Consider the following 20,865-nt stretch of genomic DNA (forward strand, 5'->3'; position numbering starts at 1 on the left):
CTGCAGCCAAGGCTCCACTGGAGCAAAGATGGCCTGGGCGCTGGGGATGGTTCCTTGGCCTCTGCCCCAGGCGCTAGAGTGGCTCTGGTTGCAACAGAGCGACGCTCCGGAGGGGCAGAGCGTCGCCCCCTGGTGGGCAGAGCATCGCCCCTGGTGGGCGCATGCAGGAGTCTGTCTGACTGTCTCTCCCCGTTTCCAGCTTCAGAAAAATACAAAAAAAAAAAAAATTTATATGATCATACTCGATGGTCAGAAGGCACGAGGACGTACATGAATGTTCATTACTACTCAAAGGGATAATTAATAGAATGATTGTGGTATATTTTCAGGAAGCTAGCATTCAACAATAAATGAGGAAGCTTAAATTATAAGGTACCATACAAAAAGTATCATATAAGATTGAGGTAGCATGATACAGAACTTACTACATCAGTATTCCCCCAAAGTATACTTTAAAGAAAACTAAAGTATTTAGCATTTGGAGGTTTTTTAGAGGATGTTACTTTTAAAAGAGGTTCTATATTCAAATAATTCTGGGAAATATCGGGTTGAACAAAGATAAACTGGTCTTGTTAGAACAGGGACTAAGTCTGTACTATGAACATCCGGGAGGAACAGTGTATACAGGTTTTTCCAAACTCATTTTACCATGAGGATCTTCATGAAACATCTTGTGGGATGAGTATATTAAAGAAGATAGTTTGAGAAACACTCAACTCCACTTAAGTCAGCGATCCTAGGTTCAATCTTAATTCCTCCACTTACTACAGTAGTTGTGTAACCTCAAGCAGTTCTGTTGGCAGTTCAACTTCCTTATCTGTAATAATAATAACAATAATAATAATAATGCCTGACTGTTCACTTATTAAGGTTGTTGTAAGAGTCAAGAGATAAACCTTATAAAATCTCTTCGTAAAGTCTAAAGCAATACACTCATAAGAAAAATGTTTTTAGCAACACCGCATATTAGAGATCAGGTAAACCCATGAGGATCATGGGACAAAGTATAATTAGAGACATAAAACAGAAAATATTCTAGTAAAAGTTGTTTTGTGCAAAGCTGGATAACTACCACCACCATCAGAGCTTTCTCTGGTGGTCTACCTCCAGACCAGTGGTAAACAAAGCTGAATGAATACATTCAGCGAGCATTCAGCTGTCAGTGCCAAGACTCTAATAAGATCCATATGAACTTAACCTGGGCACTTCTTGTTGCTATAAATTTTATGCTGTTGCTTCTACTAAGAAAAATAAAAAAGCTATAAAACCTCAGTGTACCAACTTGCCTTTCTATGCTTTAGCACTAAGCATCAGATTCAATCTGATTTACCCCTGTGAACAAACAGAAATGTTATCGGGGCAACTAAAATTCAAAGATACTCATTCATCTGGTTGATTCTTTTCTCAACAGAGACATGTAGAAAAGTGAGATGACTATGCAGGCATAAGTGGCACAGTAATACAAACTGTCCCCTGAGAGATCTCCTATAACCCAACAGCCCTTTTTGATAAACACTTGCATCCTATTGAACATGAACAGGACATGTAAGTTTACAATTGTATACAGTAGCATGGTTTCCAATAACCCCACACAGAGAAATCTTTGTGAAACGGGAAGAAATCAATTCACTGCGAGGAGACCTGAATCCTTTCCACTTGCCTTTCATGAGCTGTTGAGTGAAAGAACTTTCATTTACTCATTTTGGACTAGCTGACTGGTTGGTTCCCAGACTTTGAAATTTTATGGTCCAGTAAAATTCTCCAAAGTTAGGATACTTACAAGAGATAGTCAACTCTTAACTTTATTAAGGTAAGGTCATTTAAAAATATCTATTAAAATCTAGCATTTTTTTTTAGCATTTTTTAATTTTAAAAACATTAAGAAGTAAAAGGATGTAATCGCAGAATAAGGATAACCCTTTAATTTTGTGAAAGACTCACCACATTGTCCCGTTCTTGTGTACTTTAATCTCTCTGTAAGATTGTATCCGAGAGTGAGAATAAGTAACATCATTTCATGCAATGTGCATATCTTCAGGTTAAAGATCAGCCTGAAGGTTGAAACCATTTAACAACCCGAACACGTACATAAACACTGAACATAAATAAATATTTTCACATGCAATATAACTAAATGTTACCAAGTAGTTGGCCTCTCCAGCAATGCTGTGTGGAAGCATGCATTGAAAAGTATATCCAAAAAATTAATCACATTTTTGACAAGTTTGCAAACTTGTTCAAGTTACAGTGCAACTTGCAGTCTATTAAGAAGTACTGTTTTTCAACTGGAATCCCCTTTCACTAAATGTAGATTAAGAAACATTCCATATCGAGCTGTCTGCATGCGCTGTTATGATTGGCATTTTCACATATACTATCTCATTTAATCTTGACAATAAACTGAAAAGAACAAAAAAAAAAACAAAAACAACCAGAATAAAGCAACAATTTAGAAGACATAAATATACCTCATCCTTTACTTCCTCCTCCCCAAAGAGGGCAAAATGGCAACAAAAAAAAAAAAAAAAGAAAAAAGAAAAATTCCTCCTTACCATCTTCAAATTTATATTGCTCCCATTCTCAGTAGACTCAAGTTACTGTCAAAAATAATGCATGGGAATTTGCTCACTACACAGAATCCAAACAAAAAAGGATTTAAAAAGGCAAACAAGGCTCTTTAGGCTCAAAGCCTGATTTCATACTGCACAGCTTACTTGAACCCAATCCATTATTTCTAGCTTCTAAGATTTCATCTCTAATGCTTACAGATCATAATATTAGTGCAATAAACTAGGAGCAGTGATAATAATAATAATAATAACTCCCCAAAAAGAAAACTACATTCACTTAAACTTTCATTCCCGGATAGATTTAAAGTACACTTGGCCCATAAATTGGTTTCAGCCATGCATATAATGATTACCTCTTTTTTTTCTTGACCTTGGAATGCCTCAGGGAGAAAAGCAAAATCACAGCTTGAAGTGATATTCTGTGTCTCAGATAATGAGACAGAAGTGAGTTCAGCCAAATCAAGACACCATTCCTTGTTCACAAAGTCCAGAGAGGTGACAGTAATGCTGATACTTTAGTATTTTCAAGTAAATGAAAAGCCTTACTCAACATAGTTAGGTAATAAAGAGAATTATCTGAAATAATGAGATGCCCAGTGGTAGAGCTCTGTCAAGGCTTTAGCCTTGCTTTTCCGAGATTCCCTTGGTTCCGCCCTCCTATTTATTCATGCTCAGGCTAGGAGATGGCCACAGAATTCTAAGCATCACATCCAAAACATGGCAAACTCCCAAAGAAAAACTGCTGGAGTCTCATTTTTAAGAAGAGATTTTACCAGAAGCCTCCATCTCCTCACTGGCTCAAACTGAACCATATGTTCATTGACCATGTCCATCACTGGGTTGGATTATCATGTTATCCTAATAACCAAAATTCACCCCTAGTGAGGATCGAGTCAGATACTTCCAAAGCACATGGCTACAGAGAAAGGTGTAGAACTAAAAACCTGGGTTCTGCTGTGAAGGATGTGGTTGTTAAGGTGGGATATAAAAAGGAGACTCATGGACTTAGGTAAAAGTAGTTACCAGGGGGAGGGGACTGAGGGAAGGAGTTGGTAGGATGAGATTAAAGAGGAATAAATATACGGTGATGGAAAATGATTTGACTTTGGGTGACAGGCATACTACATAATCAACAGTTCAAATACTATAGAAATGTTTACCTAAAACCTATGTACTCTTATTGATCAATTTCATTCCGTTCGATTTTCTAAATGTTACCAAGCAAGCTAAAATTGCAATTACTTTATTGTTCAAGAACTTAAGTTATTTATCCAAACACTGGACTACTCATCTTCATTTCACAAATATGAAAATCAATGTCCAGATATGTGGCACATTCCTAGTCAGGAGTGACAAGGCTGGAGGCTGAGTCTCTTGACCACTGCCCAGAGATCTCCCACAACACTAGGCTTTGTCTCAAACTAACGAGTTTGAGGCCTCAAGGAGTTAACAATCAGATTTTAGAGACAACATATGGATCAAAAAGTATCCTGTTAAAGGTAAAGAACCTCAAAAATCACTTTAGTCATAAATTGAAGCTGAGATATACTGTGATTTGCTCAATGTCACTCAACTTGTATAATAAATGCAAGAGAAGAAATATTACAAGACAGAATGTGATTTAACTACCCGAGAATGGTAAAAAACCCACACTACAGTTTATGAAAAAAATGGTTAGGGGCCAGAAAGGACTTATAGGACTGGAGCTGAATCTTGAATCGACTCAAACCTACAAATGGATTGTGAAGCATGTTCATGGAACAACAGTGATTTCTTATCATTTCAGGAATATTAGTTGGGTTGGACGGAGGAGATTTAGGTGCATTTAACATTTCCAGTGAAGAGTGCGTGTGCGTGTGTATTTGATTCTGTGGAAGCAGAGATATCTAGAGTTTAGTTTCAGAGGAATGCCCAGGTAGCAGCAATGTTAAATCTCCCCAAATACATGAGTTGATATATTCCACTCAACTAGTAACCTCGTTTCTCTGATATGCCTTATTAAAATCAGTGAAGCTAGGCATTTAAAAAAAATTTTTTTTGAAGAGATAAGACAGGAGAGTGAGGAAGGAGAAAGATGAGAAGCATCAACTCATAGTTGCTTCACTTTAGTTGTTTAATGACTACTTCTCATACGTACCTTGACTGGGGGACTCAGGCCAGTGACTTTGGACTTTAAGCCACTTACTTTGTGCTCAAGCCAGTGACCTTTGGACCATATCAACAACCCCATAATCAAGCTAGCAACCCCATGCTCAAGCCAAAGAGCCCACATTCAAGCTGGCAACCAGGGTTTCACATCGGGAAACTTGGCATTCCAGGTCAATGCTCTATCCACTGCACCACCATCAGTCAGGCTAAAAATTCTTAATCACTTAAGTTATTCTTCAAAGTGAAGTGTATTTTCCTTGAATTTGAAATGATTCCCTTTTTATATTCAGGTTTAAAGGAAGTTTCAGATAAATCAAACTTCTGTTTGGTCAACTGACAATATTTTCATTTTCCATGTTTTCATTTTCAGGACACAACCAGTCTGAGTTGTGATACCACAATGGAAACAAGTTTAAAAGTTACACACAGCCAAAGAGTGTTTATGGCCAAAATGCTGCTGTTATCATATCACCATTTATAATTAACTAGTCAAATAGATATCTAAATCTGCAAGTAGAATATTCAATATAAATTTTACTTTTAGAATTATACACTTAGTAGGACCACTTAATTAAATTCCATTCCAAATCAATTATTTCAGAATTAATCCTTGTGAATCAATCCTCAGTAAAGGTAGAAAAAGATAAAAGAATCCTACCTTAAACTACGAATTGGAATATCTTAATAACACTAAAATGAGTTAAAATGTTCAAAAATTTTAATTTCATCAAACATAACTAATCCAGAACTATGCCTTCTATGTGTTGGGCTTCATGAATAAGGAGATAACTGACCTGAGAGAAAATTGTTTTCTAAAGCATCACTTACTGTAATACCCCTGGATTCTTTAATGAGTGCCCCCAAACCACAAGACTGCAAATACTGAATTCTGTATTTCTGAATAGTAATTGTTGCAGTATTCAGATCAGTGAAATTTTAAGTATTAGAATTTACATTCTAATTTAACATCTGCTCCAAATTAGATTGCTGAATTTTCAGTACTCATACAGAAAAAAAAGTCCTAAGATTTGAAATCAGAAGATTTAAATTGTATCTATTTCTGCCCAGGTGCTCTGAGCCTGTCCACCTGAAAGATGTGTAATGCTTACCTATTATATGTTGTAGTTGGGACTAAATGATTATAACAACACAATAACTCCAATAAGTAATCAGTAAATGGTAAATATTATGATATACAACCCAGGAATCATCATTAAAACCTGTATCAGTCTTTCTGATTAATAATTTAGGCAGTATGTGGTAGACACTGCATTTCTCACTGGAGTGATCAGATTTTACAATACTTCCACGGTGGGTCTGAATGATTACTGGGTGATTGGGGGTAGGGGGAGGGATTTTTATAGCCGAGTCCTCCAGGATGCTGGTACTGTACATTCCTTCTTAAGTCATCTGTAGCAAAGATGCCATGTTGAGTCCCTTTAAATGGAAACAAGAGGTTAAAAGTTAAAACAATCCGCCCTGGCTGGTTGGCTCAGTGGTAGAGCGTCAGCCTGGCGTGCAGGAGTCCTGGGTTCAATTCCCGGCCAGGGCACACAGGAGAAGCGCCCATCTGCATCTCCACCCCTCCCCCCTCCTTCCTCTCTGTCTCTCTCTTCCCCTCCTGCAGCCAAGGCTCCATTGGAGCAAAGTTGGCCCGGGCGCTGAGGATGGCTCTGTGGCCTCTGCCTCAGGCGCTAGAATGGCTCTGGTTGCAACAGAGCAATGCCCCAGATGGGCAGAGCATCGCCCCCTGGTGGGCATGCCGGGTAGATCCCAGTCAGGCGCATGCGGGAGTCTGTCTGACTGCCTCCCCGTTTCCAACTTCGGAAAAATACAAAAAAAAAAAAAAAGTTAAAACAATCCCATACCATTTCTGTGAGCCTCCAATGTGAGAGAAAGTTGATGACTCAGATGTCTACCCTGAGTCCTGAAGAACTGCAAGATGATCGATTTCCTGAAATATCAAGTCTCTACCTGTTCAGCCTTCTAGTTTTCTGTATATATATTATCTAATTACTTGAAAACTTGAAATTTGTAATTTTACATATACTAGAACCTAGAAAACGGAATGCTTGATTAACGAGAACCATTTTCCTCTAATATCTGCTCAAGTAACAGAAAAAGACATGTATGATTAAGCATATAAAGTACATGGTGATATAACTATTCATTTGAACACTATTAAATAGAAATCAAACATTTCTAAATATGCAACTAGAAATCAAATGTCTTCAGCTTTAGTGAAAGCTTAGAAAAGTTTATTTTGTGTTTTGAATATATTTTTCTAAAGCATCACAAAATCACTACACATCCAAACTCTCAGTGATAAAATACTTAATATTCTACAGGAGAAACTGTTGTACATTATGAAACTGTGAGTTCAATGAAATGGCACAGAAGCAGAATCTAGAGAGGGGACACTGCAGAAATTGTCTACTACATGAGAGACAGGTGACTCACTCTGAATACTTATGGTTCTTTCCCCTTCTCATAGCCAATACAGTTCTATATTTTTCTATACAGACCCCACTTTTACTGTAAGATAAAAAACTCTGTGTTCTATCTCTTTAAAAAGCAAAACTATATTAACTGTCCCATCCTGCTGATTCCTATCTGTGAAATGCCACAACAGAAAAGTACAGAATACAAAGTTTGTCTTCTCAAACACATAAAAATGTTATGATTTTAAAAACATCAAGTGTACACTGACTTTGTAAAATCAATTATGAACTTTCTGTACATGAGGACAAATGTACATTGAAAAGACTATGAAAGATGTTTTTTCCTGAGAATACTAACTTTATTTTATACCAGATTAAGCTTCTGTGAATTTTCATAAGATAAAATACCGAGGCTTTTCCATATCAAATAAAATTCAGAAATGTTCACCTTCACATCAAAAATATAAAATAAAGTCTAAATAGAGGTTCAACAAGAATGATTTAAAATCTAAAAGGAATGGCCAAAATTTTACATCAGTAGAAAAATCTTCAATTTTAAAGATAACTGAACTTGAGTGTACAACAAAATAAAATATTAAAACATAAAAAATATTTCCAGGACAATATCCAATTTGGAAAATGAAAAGTGTAACCCATGGTAAGAAAAATACACTGAACAGAGTTAACAAAAAAGGCAACCAACCTTTATAGGAATCAAGACAACACCACGGACTTATAAAATCTTCTTAAATCAGTACCATATCCTACATTACCATGTGTAAAAAACTGTAATTAAAATAAGGTAGTTTTTTAGTTGCATAATCTAAAAATACGAGAAAATTTTGGACTATATCTCTGAAAGGACGAAAGTTGTCATTGAAATACCATTTCTTGAGACAATGGAAAAAGTTCTCATTTATGGGAAATATGTTTGTTTTTTTCACAGTGAAAGTGAGAAAAATTATATCCAATCAGAAAGCTTTTTCTCTAAAGTAATCTCCTTAAGTACATCAATAATGCAATACTTGGGAAATGTAAATTTTCAACTCAGAAAAATTTTATTATGAAAAAAGATATTAAACAAACATACACAAATCTTATTGCTTGGCACCAGATTCTTCAAAAACTTAAAGAACTGTTTAAACCACCATGCTGTCATTATATTCTATTTCAAACTTTTTACATAGTGCTACTTTTATTTTCTGAAGGTAGACAATATAGATTGAACCCTGCAGTGTACAAGTCACAGTTCATTTCAAGCCAAAAGAAATGATTAATCTTCTGTTGTTGTCCAAATCATACTGAGCTATTTATAAAAATCAACTAGGATTTATCTGTGGCCAATGAAGGACCCACAGGACGCTGTCTGAGGGCATTCTGTGGAAAGACTTTGTTTCTTCCTTTACTTTCAGCTTCCTCTTCTGAAGCATCTTCGTCATCAGCCTCTTGTTCCTCCTCCATTTTTTTCAAAGGTTGACAAGATTCTGGTAATAATTTTTCTTAAAGATAAAGACCACAAAATGTTTTGTTGATATACTAGATTTGCATTAGTGTCAAGTCAAGACATGGTTCATATATCCACAAACTGCTTTGGCATTTATTTATCAATCATAAGTTTGGATTTCCAAAAGGAAAAAGTTATCTTCAAGAATAAGTGATACCATAAAAATAAAAGTTGGTTTGCAAGATCCATTTTACTTACCAAATTCATTAAATACCCACCTGTTTATGAATTTAAATTGAGGAATCAGAATTAATGCTGTGACTACAGATGTTCTAAGAAAATAAACTGCACTAAATATAACTATCTTCATTTGCTATTAAATCTTTTAATTAGTAAGCATACTGAAACAAACTTCAATACTACCCTTGTTTCAGTTCCCAAGTGAACAGCAACCAGACATTTACAGTTGAAGGTTACATTCCTATCCATGTTTTTTTTCAAATGGTTTCATAAATGTGCTTCCTCTATTCTACATGTACTTTTATCAGGGCTTAATGACAATAAAATGTACAAATCTTAAGCACATAACTCAATGAATTTTAAATATGTACACATACACTCTTCATTTTTTTATAGGGCCTGTTGATAGTTAACTTAAACTTAGAACACACCATCTCAAGCTGAGATAAAGAAGACAAAATTGTGCCAATGAGCTTTACTCTCTGCAGTGATCCTAGATTTCTCCTAATCCTAGGCAATCCAGAGTGGAGGGGAAAAAATACAGGAGCGTAAGTTAAGAATCGATGGGAAGGAATTACCATGTACTGGACAATCTGTTAACAACATGGTTAACAACACCTTTCTACACCACACCCCACGTGGTTGTGGTGAGCACTACAGTTTACAGGAGTGGTTCTCCAACAGGGGTGATATTGCGCCCCAGGGAACATACGGCAATGTCTGGAGACATTTTTGATTCTCACAACTGAGAGGTGGTGCTACTGGTGACCAGTGAGATAATGCTGAACATCCAACAACATCCAAAAGACAGTCCGTCATAATTAAAAATTATGCATCCTAAAAGGTCAATAGTGTCAATGTTGTGAAACTGTGGTTACAATGACTGCTCCAAAAAGGGAACCTTTTAACACAAGTGGAGTGTACCAGAATCTTCCAAAAGATGGTGGAGGTAAGGAGAAGGTGTTATTTCCTTCTTACTCTATGACTGTAAGCTATAATCACTTTACGCTAAGGACTGGAAAGAGCTAAAAATGGACAAGCAAAGACAAGGAGAACAGAGAAATTTAGAAACATAGCATCCTAACATTTGAGCCCCAGGGTCCAATCACTTCTGCCCTCAGACTTCCTTGCTATATAAACCAATAAACTCCTATTTTGCATAAAGCTAGACCAAGTTGGGTCTTTCCCTAGCAACTCACAATCTAAGCCAAACACATATACTGAAAAACAACTCAAATCATGTGGCTTATTATTAGAAAAGGCAATATCACATTAAAGTATGAATAAAATCTATCAGTTTACTTAAGAGACAAATTTGTTGCTATGGCTAAGCTTTTTGAAGTGAAATAAAATACACATTCACCAACTTTGAAACTGTCTTTTTAAGTAATCTGTGCTTCCATTATTTTCCTATAGGTCAGTGAACTTTGGTGATAAAATGATTACCTCCCCTATACATATCTTTTTTATAGTATCGATACAACTATCTACAAAATGAAAAGAAAACCTATCAGTTATTCAATGAAAAAAGTATACTGTACATGCAGTCTCCACTGACTTCATTTCAGGAGTTTTGACCTCAATAAATCCTAAATTAGGAAAGGCAGCATATGGATATGCCAGGCCAATAAGCTGACTTAGGTTCTATGCTCAGCTGTCACTCACTCTGTGTTAAACTTGGGAAATACTTCATCCCTCTGAGCCTCAGTTTACTCAACCACAAAATAGGAAGAGCACTACTTTTATGCCAGCTATGCTAGAGACCGGCTGAAAAGCAAACGGGATGACAAAAAGTAAAAGTTCTTTAAAAAAAGCAAGATGGCTTCCATAACAATGTCATTTTCAAGACTGAAAATAAATGATTGCTGGGTAATTAAATTAAGACAGCAGTGAATACCTCTAATTACAGAAACTCAGAGCAGTGTCAATGCCAATCCTAAATCGACTACGGGTACTGCTTTTCCCAGTATCCATCCAGAAAAACTTAGATTTGGCTAGACTAAAAAGAAAAATCTTCAAATGTGACCACTATATTAATGATTAATGAATTCTACTTCAAAGGAATATATTCACCTTTTTTACACTCAAGTATGTTCAAATGAATCTATGAATATCATGGAATTTTCAACTAAACTGGTATCAGATCAGTGTTATTAAATATCTGCAAGTCCTATGCAATATTATAAATTCTCCACATTATAAAAGCCAAGAAACAAGCATATTCCAAAATCCACTGAGCTGTCACTCTTATATGAAATATATATCCCCCTCCCCCTTCTGAAATAAGCAACCGCTCCATATTTAGAAACCTAAGCTGGGAGGGAGGGATTAAGAAGTACAAATTCCCCGTTACCAAATCAGTCATGGGATATAAAGTACAACGTAGGGAATACAGTCAATAATATTGTGATACTGGACTGCAAAACGGTGTTGGATCATAGTAGACTTATCAGGGTAATCACCTCATAGGTATATATAATATAAATGTCTAACCACTATGCTATACACCTGAAATTAACTTACATGTCAACTGTAATCAAAAAATAAATTTTAAAAATGAATAAATAAGTAATAAAAGAATTCAAAAGAAAAATTAAAATAAAAATATACTTACTGGAAGGGTATGGCTGTGCTCTGCGCCTTTTTGAAGGACAAAGGCTATCTGCCACAAATATCATACACTGCAAAAATAAACATAAATCCAAATGTAAAATATATGATAATGCTAGTGCAACTATATAAAATTATCCACTTTTAGAACATTTTTCTTCCTTGTACTTACAAGTCCTAATAATAGTCCTGAAAGCAGAGTTGCTAAAGCAAAAACTGCGTATGATCCCCAGACTGGCAATCCAAGGTCCTCAATAAAATAGTTATGGCAAGTCTAAAATCAAAAGAAAAAAATAACCTAAAAACCTGGTCATTTTTAAAAAGTAATACTGTTAAAAAATTTTAAAACAAATAAAATGATAGCCCATACCCTGATCCACATAGAGAGCTGAAAGAGTGCTGACATACTACTCATCCTAAAATAAAAGAGGATTGAGAAACTTAGATACAGTTTTAAAGGAGAATATACAATATGTATGTACAACCATACCTTCTATTTTTTACTCTATCATCTCCCCAGCAGGCCAGGTTTTACTGCTGATGTGAATCAAGAATAGTCATATGACATTAATTTCAAGACCATAACAAGAAGACTTGTTAATGAAAATTAAGTTTCTGAATTATTGTTCACTATGTGATGTCCTCATAAATAAAACATTTAATAATTATTTCCCTTTTCTCCTATTGCTTTGACATTAACCTTTCACCTTCTATCTGATGGCTTCTGCAATGCACTCTGAGGAGCCGGTCCCAAGCTCTAGGACCTGTTAGTTTCAGTATGCATACTGTAAAGCGAATGGCTCCGCAGGAGCAGAGCCCCTTCATGAGCAGAGCCTGAGGAAAGAACCAGGGCACTCACTGAACTGACCCTCCCCACCTCAGAATTACTCCATGGTAAAACTAAACTTACAATAGCATTGTTTGCTATAGTTTAATGGTATATAAAATAATTACATAGGAAACAAATGCTAAGTCATCATATAAGTAAAAATATTTCTTATTTTCATATAATTAAACCCAAGTAGTTCAGATGGAAAATGAGAAAAAAGGCATGCTCTAAAAATAAGAAGGGTTTGTTGGTTCTCCACTGCTTTCCCTCTACTGGGACGGATGCCACCAACACAACACATAAACCAATTCACACACTAGCCAAGTTCCTATATGCAGGATGCCCTACCCAACTCCCAATCATGGGTGAGTGAACCTGCTGAGCTGACACTGGGGGTGCCCCTGATTCAGTCCAGTAAAAAAGGTATGGACTGCCACCCTGAGGATTCAACAGAGACTTAGAAGCAACCCCCTCTTTTACCAAAAAGGTACAAAGATTCATTTATGAGATTTTAAAAAACAAAAATCGGTAACACGTTCAGTTTAACACAGAAAGGTACTTTATAATGATGTTGCTTTTGTTTAAAATAAGGAACTGAAACATAAAGCACTGTGTATCTTCACAATAGTCTGAACTAATTAGACTCTACCACGAATACTAAGTGCCTTAATTGGGTTGGACACAGTGCTTCAGTGACAGAATTCTGACAGCTAAAGGACAAACCAATTCAGAGATTTTCAAGGAGGAGAGGTGTAAGGAAAAGGTGGAAAAGATAAAGTTCTGTTTCAAAATAATGCTTAGGGCTGATCTTTCCCCCACTCCCACACCCTGAGCATTTTATCTATTGGTGTCCCAATGCCACAAGTGTGATGAGGAGACAGGAAGAGATAGCTTAAGCCACACCAGGATAAGTCCTTGGTGACCTCAGTAATACTTAATATGCCTGAAAGTCTCTCAAATGACCCACAGGGCATTGCACCCCAATGACTAGCAGGAATTATGCATACTATCTCTGATCCTTACTGCTCCGCAGAACCCTCTAGTTATATTTAAAGCTCAGTGTTTAATCATGCCATGAGGGTTATTAGGGTCATTGTTTGTCCATCTATTCAAACATAAAGTAATCAGGCAGGTGGAATAATTCAATCTCATTAAATTAAGAACTAAAATCTAAAGCTAGCACCAGTAAGTACATGTTTGAGTAGTCTTCTCATTCAAACACTAAGCTCAGATGATATCTGTACCCATTACACTGTCCACACTCTTAGGGGGATTAAAAAGCCTTTGATGATACAAAGAACCATATCTACAGAGTTAAAACATTCCTGAAAAGGCTTTCAACTTAACTTTATAAAATGTCTCCTGGCTGAATAAGGATCAAAGTATCATTCAACTTAGAAGACAGAGTCAAATAAAAAATATCACATAAAAAAATCTGAATATACTTTACAAGTCCAAGAATCCTTTACTTATACAAAATATAGTTATTTATTTCACTTAAAACTGAAATAAATAAGAGAAAAATCCCTCATACTTACAGAATGGAACCTGGACCAAACCATGAGGAAACAGGTTCAATGCTTTTCCACTCTTTTTCACTTATAAAGTTTATAAAATCCTTCTTAGTCCTTGGGCCCTGATAGCGCCTAAATTCACCACCTTTACAACTAAAGAGGATCAGAATCAAATATTAATTAGCACCAAATAAATTAATGTTGTATTTCTTTTGCTATTTCTTTCACCTCATTTTATATTTAATCCTAATATTCAAAATCATTAGCAACGTACAAATAGCAAATTATATTATCAACTCATGTCATCATAGCCCCAAATTTAAACAATGAGATTGTACTTTTATACAATCATAAGCCTTGAGACTGTTATTGTTATTCTTCCAAATAATAAAACTATGAAACATAGTAAGTTGTTATATGTCAGTTATATTTCAATAAAACAAAGTAGAAAAATTTTAGAAAATCACTTTTAAGCCTTACATGTAATACACATTTACATGAAAAGTTGTTAGAATAGTGTCTGATACCTGTTATTACTAAGCTACTAGGTAAAAATTTAAAGTAATTTTCTGGTATTTTCAGTCACAATCACATCATCTCAGCCATCATGCCTAAAATCGCTGGTGGCATCTGGTAAAGCGTTTCGCCCTTCCCGACACCCTCTTTGTCCTTCCTATTCCCAACATATGAAAGCTGTCACAGCATCACAAACGTTCTCCCTGCTCCCACATCTTCACCATTCTCAAACTACCTTAAATAATACTGCCAGTCTGATCCTCCTTCATTACCACTTTTATTCTAATCACTTAATGCAACAACTTTCAATAGTTCCCTATTACCTATCGTAGGGTTAAAGGATCTTTTATTCACCCAGAGCCAAAGACCACAAGTAAGGAAAAAAAAACAAAAAAACAATGTTTTGTAGAAAAATGGCATTTGAGTTGTTTTTGAAGAACAAGTAGGATTTCAAAAGGCAGAAGTTAGGGGAATGAGCATGATAAACAAGACTAAAAGAAAATGGGCAGGAAATTCCACGTAAGTTCAAGGGCTGTTGAGAAGTGAAAAGGAAAGGGAGAGTATGATTACAGCCAAGTAAAGAGACTGCAGGGGAAAGCAGTGACTGAAAAGGAAGAGAAGCACTTAAGGAGACAAACAGACATTTAAATAGATACAAAGGGAGCAGGGGAGAACAATAATGGTACAGGGAAACAGACATAAACATGACAAGACAACAAGCAAAAGTGACATACAGATACAGAAGGAACTGCCAACTCGTTTTCATAAGTTTAAATGAGGCGAGTAGGACCTCCTGGCAGTCAACCCCCCAGTGAGATGAGGGTTAAATACAGGGCAGGTACAGATTTGAGATTTCCTATCCCCACTTAGAATATAGTCAAACTAAAAGACCTGATACTGAAGAGTACATAATTTTGTTCATTCTGACTTCATACCCAACCATTTCACCTACTACTGCTCCACAGTTGAGGTACAGCACTCTCTTAACTAATTTCGAACATATCATGTTTCCTATTTATGACTATTTGAGACTGCCCTCAATACAGAGCATTTACTCTGCGTTTTTGAAAATTCTACCTCCAAGGTTGCATTTAAACCCCATATTCTCCACAATCCATCCAGCCCAAAGATTTTTCCCTCACCAAACTTTCTACAGGACTTACCACAACTATGGGCTCAAAAAACATTTACTATGCTGAAGAGTAGCAAACCACTTTGTGTGAACATAACCTTTGAAAACAATTACGTATCTCTGAAATCAGGGGCTGTTTCAGACATCATTCATCTATCTAAAGGCACCAAGGACAGCACGAGTAGTTAATAAGCCTTGTATTGATACTCTATTAATGAATATAATGCTCTTTAAACATGATCCCGGCCAGAGGCCTACTATTCTGATTATACTATGATACCAAATCTTCAAATACTTACTGATAAATAGTAGGAAGAGCGGTTATGATAAATCGCCCACTCAGTCCTATAAATGATGAAGAAAGATTAGAAATAAATACATGAAAAAACACAGAGCAGGTTTTACATGAGCAGATTTTAGATTTAAGTAGTAATCACTTACTACTTAAAATGTTGATTCTGATTTAAATAATATTAGGAAAAAAATATTAAATTATACCTAAAAGTAGTTGACCTTTATAACATAAACAATAAAAAAAATCCCAATTATTTACTTACAGCAACTTTTTAAAAAAGCTACTACACATTATCTCAATTAAAAGTGAATTTATAAACATTTGATCAATTATACTTTGATAAGACTACTAGTAATGAGTCATGAAACAGCCAACAGTAGTCTATATTAAAATGGTCTAAAATCAAATCAAATTGCATTTGACATTCAGAAAACAAAGACTGAGTTTAAGGTGTTGTTAAAAATAGAAAACATTATGAATTATAGATGGGCAATAATAATAGCAGCTAACATTATTAACCATCTGTTAACATTAATATAACAGAAGATTAATCTCTCTATGCATCAGGTTTCTTATCTATAAAATGGGGATGTAACCTATCTCACAAGGTTGTATAAGGATTTACATAATGAACGCAAAACATTTGCAGTAGTACCTGTAAATGGCAAGTGCTCAATATTAGCATTTGGAATAGGACAGACTCAAGAACCCAGGTATACTGTGACCAAGAAGAGATAAGAGCATTCCAGCCCTGGCCAGTCTGCTCAGTGGATAGGGTGTTAACCTGGCACACAGATATCCCAGATTCGATCCCCAGTCAGGGCACACATGAGATGCAACCATCTGCTTCTCTTCCCCTCCCTCTCCCCTCTCACAGCCAGTAGCTCAACTGGTTCCAGCATTGGCCCTGGGCACTGAGGACGGCTCAGTTGGTCCAAGCCTTAGCCCTGAGCACTGAGGATAGCTCAGTTGACTCGAGCATCAGCCCCAGATAGGGGGGTGGGGGGGTGCCGGGTAGATCCCCGTCAGGGCACATGTGGGAGTCTACCTCCCCTCCTTTCATTAAAAAAAAAAAAAAAAAGGAAAGAAAGGAGCATCCTTAAAGGCAGGACCTTCCACTTGTCCAGGGACCAAGTCAGGAGTATATCTGACCCCACAACCATGCAGGCTTTGTAAATTAACAGCCCATGTCCTCAAACCACAGGTACTAAATCCAGAACCCAATTACAGGTATTCAGACCACTTGTCAAGGAATATAACCTTGATTCTAAGAAGATCTTTAACCATATGATCCTTATCCTGAAGCTTGATATGGATGCAAATGGTGCCTTGGCCAATGTTCACCTGACTATACACTGTTCTGGAACTTCTTAAAGGTATCTTACACAGTAATCTGGGAGCTGGAATTTAAAGCACAATAGGATCAAAGAGTTACATGAGGAAGAAAAGGGGGAGGGTGATATCTCCTAGGTCCCTTAGAGCAGCACATAAAAAGAATGAGCTGCAACCACAACCAAAGAATCTGCTTTTTTGTAGCCACTGCTCACCAAGCCCCCACATCAGGGAGGTGGGTGAGTAGGCTTAACTAACTGCAGACAGTTATGTTTTCAAAATCTAACGAAACGTACCATTAAGACTATGTAATGTGGAAACCAGGATAAACATTATCAACCCAATATGCAAGAAACAAAACTATCCAGACTTACAGTACCTGGCTGCTCTGTAACATCTACTTTTGCAACATTAACCTCAAGATCTTCTCCCCATTCAGCAAAACTTTCCCATTCGGGTTGAAGATTCTGACAAGCAGGACACCACGGAGCATAACTGAGAAACAGTTAAAAATAAAAAAAGTTAAGCACTCAAATACAACCACCTTCAAATTAAAGTCTAAAATGTGCAACTGGTGAAGAATATTATTTACTAAAACCAAGACAATGTGGGTGATTTTGTGAAAATAAAAAAAGTTTTAAATGTGGGCCTAACACTCTGGCAATCAAGAGCTATGACTTGATGATGCTAATCACATAAAAGTAATTCTGAGAATAAGACCCAAGGACTTTTTCACATGCAAAACAGCTCTTTAAAAAAAATCCTTTGGATTTCTCTATTAAAATGTGGTCACCAGAAAGCTCAAAGCTAAATCTGCAGTTCACCAGTTTTAATCATTTTATACTGCAGGAATCACAAATACAAGGTGCCAGTGTGAGAAAAATAGAAAGTACCCAGGGCTGTGGTGAATAAGGAAACTGGTACCCCATCTTAAACAAGAAACCACTGCTCAGGACAACTGCCACAGATTGCTACCCAGGATGGCAGGCTCTTTTTATACGAAAGAAGCCGGAAAATCTGCATTTTTATATAAAGACATTACCTCAAAACGTTAGCCATTGACACAAACACTAGGCAGCCAAACAAAATTCTTTTGGCCAGCCCCTGCTCAGCCTGTTAATTAAGACTCCAGGTTTACAAATTTATGGTGAAGCATATCAAGATTTTAATTATTCTTTTATTTAGCATTTTTCAATGCCCTGATTTCCCAAGATTTAGTTTTTCTACTTTATTATGTATTATTTTATACTTTGCCTCATTTTTTTTTATGGAACCAGAAAGAAAGCATACACCTGTTAAACACGAGTGATTTCTGAACTTCGTTATCTATATTGTAATACTTTATTAAAAATAAAACCCCTAAAAGTAATAGGCATTGTGGAACAAGACCAATACCATACATAAAAGCCAAAGTTTGTAACAATAAAAAGTATTACAATGAAAATATCTCTGTAACAAAACTTCTGATCAGGTTGGATTTAATGTAGATAACTGACTTGTAAATATTTAGGACTACTAACTTGATCCCTTTACAAAGTTTCTTATGTTTTCTAAGTGCTTTTTAAAGACCAAGCCTCAAAATCAGTAAGCTATGAGGGAAAAAAAATACTATAAGAAAAAAAGTACTATTGTATACTAATTTCACACTGATGCTCTAATTCAAATAGCCTATACTTCACTTTTGACTGATGTGTTTATATAATTTGATCAAAATGAATTTTTAAAAATTTCCTGGAGTAATGCTTGACTGTATTTTGCATGTATCGTATAAATTCATAACCTCTCTTGCTTAAAACGTTATTTATGAAACAATATTTGTATGGGCACAAACTAAAACAAGTTCCTCATGACAAGAAAAACTAAATGCTGTCACTTGTTAGAGTTCCTCTCCCCTGAAACTTCAATGGTGTCTGAAAATTCATTTCATTGAGCTAGAGACTACATGCAGACTATAAACATTTCCCCTTATCTTGTCTTCCATATAAATGTTCTACGCCTTATTTGGATTCTCTGACTCAAGAGTTACTGATTTGGATTTCTGGGTTTTCCCTTAATGATGTGCACTTCCACCTGCCTCTTAAAGTGGCAACGGGACAATGAAGGAAGACACTCGCTGGAACCTTGTTCAAGAATGAGGGTATTCTGACAGCTATGACTGCACGCCTACTCTATTAGGCTCTGGAAACTGAAAGGAAGCAGTGTAGCAATACCGGGACAGGTTAATTAGGTCTTTAGGTATTTCTTATCGGTTAAGTATGGGAAATAATACCTATCGTATAGAATTTGGAGAGAATTAAATATAATAATGTATGTAAAGTGTTTAGCAGTGTCTAGTGCAGTTAACACTCAATAATGTTGTTTTTTTACTAATGTAACTAATGCCACCAGTATCAATAACACTGCCACCACTATCACCAATTTAGAAACTAAAGCAAAGGCACAGTTTATTTTCTACCGACACAGAAGGCACCTTATAACGGAATCAGTCTAAACACATGATTTTGTTCTGAATTTACAATCACATCCATACATTAATTTTACCTTTTAATACAGTACCAGTTGGAAAGTCTTAAGAGTCACAAGACTGGGGCATTCAGTACTTTCCAAGAACATACACGCAAAGAAAATACGAGGTGCAGAAAGATCAAAGTAATGCAAGACAAAATCATACAGGGAACGAAGATTCTAAAATAACCCAACGTGAATTTACTTGGCACTTAAAATAGAAATATACCTGGTCCATAAAATAAAATTTAAAACAGAGTCCCAAATTCCAACATTATAAATAGACTATCTTTTAAAGATAATTAGACAAAAAGAGAAGAGCCATTCTGCTTAAATTCCTCTTTTGTAAAATCTGGTGCAAAGAAGACTAGGAGTATGTTTGTGAAAGACCATTTTAAAATATATTACTGTACAGAACTAGTCGCACAAACTACCTCACTCCCAAAGCCATGAATTAGAGTTAAGAGAGAACCAAATCGAAATCTCGTAGGCGTCTCACAGCCCTAGATGCGAAACTGGAGCGCACTTCGGCAGAAAACACTATTCCCGGGTATAAAACCAGGAGGGGGTGGGACCAGCCGGTCGCGGTCCGCAGAGGAGTTTGGGGACCTGGAGGAGTCACTGCGCGGGCTCCGCAGTCGGCCGTGGCAGTCCCGGGGAACTTGCGCCCCGCGGGACAGGTGGGGGGTGAAGTCGGCTGTCCGGACTTGGACCTAGGACCCCGGCCCGCCCGCCCCACCGAGGGGGCCCTGAGACAACCGCCGCGCGCTCACAATTCTATCATCCACTCTCCTTCCAGCAATTCTTTCCAGTTCTCGTCCGTGATGACGCGCACGTCGCTCCGCCGCCCGTGGGTCCAGGGAGCCCCGCAAAGCAACAGCATCAGGACTGTCACCGGAACTACGAGACTCCCAGGGATCGCCATCTCGGCCACTCGGCGACCCCACTGCAAGCGCGGCCGCCCCCGCCTCCGCGCACCGGCTTCCCACTTCCGCCCTCGCGGGCTGATCTGCTCATGCGCAAAACCGCGCGGCGCGCGCGCCTAGAAAACTCAATGCGCAGGAGGAGGCTCTGTTCTACTTGATTTGGGAAAGAGGGAAGCGCGCCTATCCCTAGTGCGCATGACAAAAAGTGGTCCCCTCCTACTGCCTGCTGTGCCCCCAGTATTGTTGAGAACCGAGGAAGTGCACAAGAGGCCTGGTGCAGAAAGTGGGAGCGGCTTCGGAAAGGAAGACTTTCAAAGTCTGTGTCAGGATTTGGCGCCAAATTTTTGGCATTTTATACTTAAC

The 20,865-nt window shown here is 37.0% G+C and overlaps 1 protein-coding gene and 1 non-coding gene across 2 annotated transcripts; both read right to left on the reverse strand.

The window, feature by feature from the left end:
- Window positions 1–8,194: 8,194 nt before the first annotated feature.
- Window positions 8,195–20,591, reverse strand: TMX1 (thioredoxin related transmembrane protein 1). Its single transcript, XM_066342952.1, has 8 exons — window positions 20,350–20,591; window positions 17,451–17,566; window positions 15,744–15,789; window positions 13,821–13,949; window positions 11,824–11,869; window positions 11,626–11,727; window positions 11,458–11,524; window positions 8,195–8,658 (listed from the first exon to the last, which is right to left on the reverse strand). Exons 1-8 carry the CDS (start codon window positions 20,499–20,501, stop codon window positions 8,483–8,485), a joined length of 834 nt encoding a protein of 277 aa, XP_066199049.1. The 5' UTR covers window positions 20,502–20,591; the 3' UTR covers window positions 8,195–8,482.
- LOC136377879 (small nucleolar RNA SNORA70) lies at window positions 17,197–17,334 on the reverse strand. Its single transcript, XR_010746494.1, has one exon. It is a non-coding gene; the product is annotated as a small nucleolar RNA SNORA70 (small nucleolar RNA).
- Window positions 20,592–20,865: the final 274 nt, after the last annotated feature.

The sequence above is a fragment of the Saccopteryx leptura genome, chromosome 6, assembly GCF_036850995.1.
Source record: "Saccopteryx leptura isolate mSacLep1 chromosome 6, mSacLep1_pri_phased_curated, whole genome shotgun sequence".
NCBI lineage: Eukaryota > Metazoa > Chordata > Mammalia > Chiroptera > Emballonuridae > Saccopteryx > Saccopteryx leptura.

Bases quoted from the DNA above. Each gene is read 5' to 3' on its own strand.
- TMX1 (XM_066342952.1), bottom strand. From the start codon at position 20,501: ATGGCGATCCCTGGGAGTCTCGTAGTTCCGGTGACAGTCCTGATGCTG. The intron at 17,567-20,349 runs GTGAGCGCGCGG...ACTGTTTCTCAG, and splicing joins GGAGAGTGGATGATAGAATT to TTATGCTCCGTGGTGTCCTG. The intron at 11,525-11,625 runs GTAAGTACAAGG...TTATTTTTGCAG, and splicing joins CAGGACTATTATTAGGACTT to TGTATGATATTTGTGGCAGA.